Genomic DNA, 7,405 nt, shown 5'->3' with positions numbered 1-7,405 from the left:
ATGACTTCATCCTCTGGGTCTATTTATCACCCGTACAGGAAGAGATTTACAGGAACTTCCTTTCCTTGGATCACATTAAAGAACTTTTGATGACCACCCGTTCTCCGTTGGCGGAGTTGACCATCCTGAAGAAACTCTGCGATCACCCCCGGCTGTTGTCTTCTCAAGCTTGTCTCCAGCTTGGTTTGGAAACCTCAAGTCAAGAGGACGGAGAAGAAGACCAGGTGGGGCTGATGCAGGAGATCCAAAACGTATCTGAGAAGGTTCTGATTCAAGAATCTGGAAAGTTGACGTTCCTCATCGCCCTGCTGGAGAAGCTTCGGGAAGAAGGCCACCAAACGCTGGTGTTCTCCTTGTCGAGGAAAATGTTGGACATCATAGAATGCATCCTGACTCAACGGCGCGTCAAGCTCATGCGCATCGACGGCACCGTGACGTGTTTGTTGGAGCGCGAGAAGAGGGTGAAGGACTTCCAGGAGGACAGAAGCTACTCGGTCTTTCTCCTGACCACTCAAGTCGGGGGCGTGGGCCTCACTTTGACGGCAGCCACCCGAGTGGTGATCTTTGATCCGAGTTGGAATCCGGCCACGGACATGCAAGCCGTAGACCGCGTTTATAGGATCGGGCAAAAGGAGAACGTTGTCATCTACCGGCTGATCACGTGTGGGACAGTTGAGGAGAAGATCTACCGGCGTCAGGTCTTCAAGGACTCACTCATAAGGCAAAGCACGGGAGATAAGAAGAACCCGTATCGCTATTTTACCAAGCAGGAATTGAGGGAGCTCTTTGTTCTGACCGACACGACAAAGTCGTTGACTCAACTTCAACTGGAGTCCTTGCATGGAACCCAAAGGAACACAGATGCCACCTTAGATGAACACGTAGCCTTTCTTTACTCCTTGGAGATGTTTGGCATCTCGGATCACGATCTGATGTATACGTCGGAAACTAATCAGGAGGAAGCCGACGATGATGAGGGCCACCAGTACATTCAGAACCGTGTCCACAAGGCTCAGGAGATGGTCCAGTTAGAATCTCAACTCAAGGACCCTAAGAAAAGGACAAAACACCTCCCATGATTCTTCCTTAAAATCAGTCTGGAGTTAAAGCCAGTTTTCGTGAATCTTCAAGAAAATGGATCTGGAATTAAAGCCATTTCCATGTTCTTCTCTTAGACCATTCCTGTAATTTTTCTCTCCTGAACTTGATTGTCCAACTGAACCTAAAACATTCTCCATCTTCAGGAACCAACCTCTTTCTCAATCAATGGACATTCTTCTGTGCCAATCTTGGGTTGGTCAGCTTCCAGAAGGAAGTAACTGAAGATGTATTGTCCACTTGTCCACTGATGTTCTTCTCTATCAATTTTGGCTTGGTCAGCTTCTAGAAAGAAGCAACTGAAGATGTATTGTCCACTTGACCCTGATGTTCTTCTTTGCCAATCTTGAGTTGGTCAACTTCCAGAAGGAAGCAACTGAAGATGTATTGTCCACTTGTCCACCGATGTTCTTCTCTACCAATCTTGGCTTGGTCAGCTTCTAGAAAGAAGCAACTGAAGATGTATTGTCCACTTGTCCACCGATGTTCTTCTCTGCCAATCTTGAGTTGGTCAACTTCCAGAAGGAAGCAACTGAAGATGTATTTTCCACTTGTCCACCGATGTTCTTCTCTACCAATCTTGGGTTGGTCAGCTTCTAGAAAGAAGCAACTGAAGATGTATTGTCCACTTGACCATGATGTTCTTCTTTGCCAATCTTGAGTTGGTCAACTTCCAGAAGGAAGCAACTGAAGATGTATTGTCCACTTGTCCACCGATGTTCTTCTCTACCAATCTTGGGTTGGTCAGCTTCTAGAAAGAAGCAACTGAAGATGTATTGTCCACTTGTCCACCGATGTTCTTCTCTACCAATCTTGGCTTGGTCAGCTTCTAGAAAGAAGCAACTGAAGATGTATTGTCCACTTGATCATGATGTTCTTCTTTGCCAATCTTGAGTTGGTCAACTTCCAGAAGGAAGCAACTGAAGATGTATTGTCCACTTGTCCACTGATGTTCTTCTCTACCAATCTTGGCTTGGTCAGCTTCTAGAAAGAAGCAACTGAAGATGTATTGTCCACTTGTCCACCGATGTTCTTCTCTACCAATCTTGGCTTGGTCAGCTTCTAGAAAGAAGCAACTGAAGATGTATTGTCCACTTGTCCACCGATGTTCTTCTCTGCCAATCTTGAGTTGGTCAACTTCCAGAAGGAAGCAACTGAAGATGTATTGTCCACTTGTCCACCGATGTTCTTCTCTACCAATCTTGGATTGCTCAGCTTCCAGAAGATGAATTCCATTCCACCATGACTTGGAAGCTGCTAATTTTCTACTGATGTTATGGAGGCCCACCATGGTGGAGTCAGCTCAACATGAGTGAAGGCTACGGTTGATTGTCCCAAAGCTATAAACTTGCTCAAACACCAAACACATTTGAAGGAAGAAGCTGAAAACGGGCTAAAAATTCTCTCATACGCCCTCTGCCTCTATTTCAAGTATAATAAAATCTTGCAAGAGCTGTTTTCCCTCTGAGTAACCGAGATTGTCAAATTTGAAAGCCGCCTTGAGGAAGAAACTTAGCTGCAAAGCAAACAGGATGTGCTACGTTAAAAATTATGTTTGTATCAAAGTTGCATGTTTTCCAATGTTAATAAAATGTATTTTCTTATTTAAAAAGCCACTCTTCGCTTTACTACCCCTAGTAAATGCTGCTGGGAGTTGTAATTTTGTCTACCCGGTTGGAGAAAGGTGAACTGACTTGAGATCTGTTCTAGATTCCTTCCAATGTTTTGAAATGTGGGTCAAATGAATCTTGTTTTGAATCTTGCTTAGTAAAACCTCCATGGAGAGAAGCAGACTATCTGAGCACCACAGTGGAATCAAACAGAGAAGGCAAGCTTCCTCGTTGCTTTGCCCACATTTATATATGAGTATATGTATGTTTAACTTCTATACATGTTTACTTGACTAAAGATATCTTTAATCGAGCAATATTTGACTAATTTTTGTGGTTCTTTGCAAAAACAGCCAAAAATTCGGTACAGGCAGTCCTCAATTTATAACCACAATGGAGACTACCTGGATATTTTTTTATCCCTCATATTTGTACCGGAAACTTTGCCTTACCTTTAGCCGTTGTGAGAGAAAATAATAATTTCAATTTGTATAGGGTGAAAGATCAACCAAATGTTATATTTGCACAATAGCCTGATTCTGGTTTGTTGCTGTTTTCTGAGTTCTGACGCTGTCATAAACTAACACAACAGATAATCCTTGTTTCTAAAGCTCCGCAGCTTTAAGATGTGTGGACTTCAACTCCCAGAATTCCCCTGCCAGGCTAGTAGACTGTGAGGACTTCAACTCCCAGAATTCCCCAGCCAGGCCAGTAGACTGTGAGGATTTTAACTCCCAGAATTCCCCAGCCAGGCCACTAGATTGTGAGGACTTCAACTCCCAGAATTCCCCTGTCAGGCCAGTAGACTGTGAGGATTTTAATTCCCAGAATTCCCCAGCCAGGCCAGTAAACTGTGAGGACTTTAACTCCCAGAATTCCCCTGCCAGGCCAGTACACTGTGAGGACTTCAACTCCCAGAATTCCCCTGTCAGGCCAGTACACTGTGAGGACTTTAACTCCCAGAATTCCCCAGTCAGGCCAGTAAACTGTGAGGACTTTAACTCCCAGAATTCCCCTGCCAGGCCAGTAAACTTTGAGGATTTTAACTCCCAGAATTCCCCAGCCAGGCTAGTAAACTGTGTGAACTTCAACTCCCAGAATTCCACTGCCAGGCCAGTAAACTGTGTGGACTTCAACTCCCAGAATTCCCCTGTTAGGCCAGTAAACTGTGTGGACTTCAACTCCCAGAATTCCCCCAGCCAGGCCAGTAGACTGTGAGGATTTTAACTCCCAGAATTCCCCAGCCAGGCCAGTAGATTGTGAGGACTTTAACTCCCAGAATTCCCCTGTCAGGCCAGTACACTGTGAGGACTTTAACTCCCAGAATTCCCCTGCCAGGCCAGTAAACTTTGAGGATTTTAACTCCCAGAATTCCCCAGCCAGGCCAGTAAACTTTGAGGATTTTAACTCCCAGAATTCCCCAGCCAGGCCAGTAGACTGTGAGGACTTCAACTCCCAGAATTCCCCTGCCAGCCCAGCAACTTTAAGAATTCTGGGAGTTGAAGTCCACACAGCTGAGATTGAGAAAACTGGATTAAATTAGGGGGGGGGGGGAAGTGAATTATAATAAAAAGGAACCAAATTTAGCATGTTCCAAATGCAGCCAATAGGTCTTAATCTGACCCAATCAAACTCTAAATTAGAAAAAAAAGGAATGGAGATTTTGGATGGATGTGCATAAACCAAGATCCATTCAAGGTTTTTTTTTAACTTGTTCCTAAATGCTGGTAGTCCTCAATGTATGACGGCAAATGAGTTCGAAGTTTCTGGGTCTAAGCAAAGGCCGTTGTTAAGTGGGTCTTCTTGTCACCGCTGTTCAGTGAATTGCTGGCGCTGTCAAGTTAGTAACACAGTCGTTAAGCGAATCCAGCTTCCCCGTTGACTGCAGAAGAGGATCGCGTGACGCTGAAACCGTCATAAGTACACGCCAGTTGCCAAACCTCTGAACTTTGATCGCGCGACCACAGGGAGAGTTGCTGAAACGTCCACGAAGTGTGAAAAACGGCCGTAAATCCCCTTTTTCAGTGCCGTCAGAACTCTGAACAGTCATAAGTCGAGGACTACCTGTAAATGGCTCAGCCAGGAGCCGCTGCTAGGAGGGTGTGTAGTTAGTTAATTACACAAGGGAGGAGGGTGGAAAATTTCCACATTTCAGGCAATTTCTCTTTAACCAGGTTATTTCCTGTGTTCGGTTAGAATGTCGGGTCTGTTTTTTATCCCGGCTCTGCCAAACTTGGGGAGAGCCGGGTGGGTCGCCCTGCCACCCCCCCAACCCCATCTTTGACTTCCTACTTGGCCTTTACTCCCTGTTGAAAATGCTTTTATTATTATTTCTGGCCCCCACGCCTGCCTTTTGCAATGTTTTCATCTCTTTAATTAGAATTTCCTGGCTTGCTCTCGGCCCATTGTCTCTCCGCTCGGGGCCAAGGAAAGCAAAATAGAAGGCCAGCAAATACAGCTCTTATCGCAGGCGCCCAGCCGGAGCGCAGACCCTCCTGCCAAACGGGGTGGGGTGGGGGGGTTGCAATGGTGGGGTGGGTGAAATTGAGGAAGGGGGTCTCATGGCGCCCCTCAAACGGGTTGGCCATCCTGAGTGTTTAAAAGTGTTTTAAAGGATGCTCTGCGGCGGGGGACGGGGGGGGGCTGGCTGCCGGCATTACTGCTGGGTCGATGCGCAAAAAATTAGGTGCATGTTTGCACCTGAAAGGTTTTGCGTTAGAAAAGGTTTATTTATTTTTACATTTTTGCAATGAAGATTGTTCTGCGTGTGCCCAGAACCGAAAATCAAGATGGCGGTGCCGAGAATAGAACCGGTTTTTTGGGGGGGGGGGCAGGCTGAGTTACTACCTACTTGGCCGAACCGGGAGGAACCCACCTCTCCTCCGGGGTCCTGGAGTTTTAAGACCCTTATTTTTCATGCTTTCAGGGTCTTATCTGACTATTTCCTGTGTCTCAACTGCATATATAGGAGCCGAGGTGGCGCAGTGGGGTTAAATGCAGCACTGCAGGCTACTTCAGCTGACTGCAGTTCTGCAGTTCGGCTGTTCAAATCTCACCGGCTCAGGGTTGACTCAGCCTTCCGTCCTTCCGAGGTGGGTAAAATGAGGACCCGGATTGTTGTTGGGGGCGATATGCTGACTCTGTAAACCGCTTAGAGAGGGCTGAAAGCCCCATGAAGCGGTATATAAGTCTAACTGCTATTGCTATATATTACTAGCATAGACACCCAAGGACGGGTTTTGGCCCTAATTGTGGTGAAAGCAGCAGGGTAGAAACTGGGAGTAGGGAGTTCTAGTTCTGCCTTAGCCATGAAAACTTGCTGGGTAACTTTGGGCCAATCACCAAGGGACAGTGAGATTAATAGTCCCACCTTATGAATGGAAACCAGTTGGGTGACTTTGGGCCAATCACCGGGTGATGGGGAGTTCTAGTCCCGCCTTAGGCATGAAAGCCAGCTGGGTGACTTTGGGCCAATCACCCGGTGATGGGGAGTTCTAGTCCCGCCTTAGGCATGAAAGCCAGCTGGGTGACTTTGGGCCAATCACCGGGTGATGGGGAGTTCTAGTCCCGCCTTAGGCATGAAAGCCAGCTGAGTGACTTTGGGCCAATCACCGGGTGATGGGGAGTTCTAGTCCCACTTTAGGAATGAAAGCCAGCTGGGTGACTTTGGGCCAATCACCGGGTGATGGGGAGTTCTAGTCCCGCCTTAGGCATGAAAGCCAGCTGGGTGACTTTGGGCCAATCACCCGGTGATGGGGAGTTCTAGTCCCGCCTTAGGCATGAAAGCCAGCTGGGTGACTTTGGGCCAATCACCGGGTGATGGGGAGTTCTAGTCCCGCCTTAGGCATGAAAGCCAGCTGAGTGACTTTGGGCCAATCACCGGGTGATGGGGAGTTCTAGTCCCGCCTTAGGCATGAAAGCCAGCTGGGTGACTTTGGGCCAATCACCGGGTGATGGGGAGTTCTAGTCCCGCCTTAGGCATGAAAGCCAGCTGAGTGACTTTGGGCCAATCACCAGGTGATGGGGAGTTCTAGTCCCGCCTTAGGCATGAAAGCCAGCTGAGTGACTTTGGGCCAATCACCGGGTGATGGGGAGTTCTAGTCCCGCTTTAGGCATGAAAGCCAGCTGGGTGACTTTGGGCCAATCACCGGGTGATGGGGAGTTCTAGTCCCGCTTTAGGTATGAAAGCCAGCTGGGTGACTTTGGGCCAATCACCGGGTGATGGGGAGTTCTAGTCCCGCCTTAGGCATGAAAGCCAGCTGAGTGACTTTGGGCCAATCACCGGGTGATGGGGAGTTCTAGTCCCGCCTTAGGCATGAGAGCCAGCTGAGTGACTTTGGGCCAATCACCAGAAAAGGAAAGGAGAGGGAAAGAAGAAAGGAAAGTTGAAAAGGGAAAGGAAAGGAAAAGGGAGGGAGAGAAGAGAGGAAAGAAGGAAGGAAGGAGAAGGAGGGAAAGAAGAGAGGGAGGGAGAGAAGGAAAGAGAACAATGGATGGTGGGAGGGAAGAGCGGGCAGAAGGAAAGAGAGAGGGAGGAAAACAGGAAGGATGGAAGAAAGGAAGAAAGGAGAAAGAGGGAGGGAGGGAGGGAAAAGGGGAAGGAAGGATCTAGTCCTCTGGATCAAAGTCAACAGAACATCCTCAGTCAATGACGGCCAGGCCCTTCCTGGGAGACCCCAGGCCCTTCCCTTCCCTAA

General features: G+C 47.8%; 1 protein-coding gene across 1 annotated transcript in view; it reads left to right on the top strand.

Moving 5' to 3' along the window:
* Nucleotides 1–1,079, top strand: part of LOC106552444 (ERCC excision repair 6 like DNA helicase) — a 1,785-nt gene extending 706 nt beyond the window's left edge. The window contains exon 1 of the mRNA XM_014070729.2: nt 1–1,079. This exon is cut by the window's left edge and continues 706 nt beyond it. Coding sequence (XP_013926204.2) covers nt 1–1,079 — 1,079 coding nt within the window.
* Nucleotides 1,080–7,405: the final 6,326 nt, after the last annotated feature.

Source organism: Thamnophis sirtalis, unplaced genomic scaffold (genome assembly GCF_051295495.1).
Source record: "Thamnophis sirtalis isolate CommonGarterSnake01/CBP01778 unplaced genomic scaffold, rThaSir2_p1.2 scaffold_9, whole genome shotgun sequence".
NCBI lineage: Eukaryota > Metazoa > Chordata > Lepidosauria > Squamata > Natricidae > Thamnophis > Thamnophis sirtalis.
This window is presented reverse-complemented; position numbering and strand designations above follow the sequence as displayed.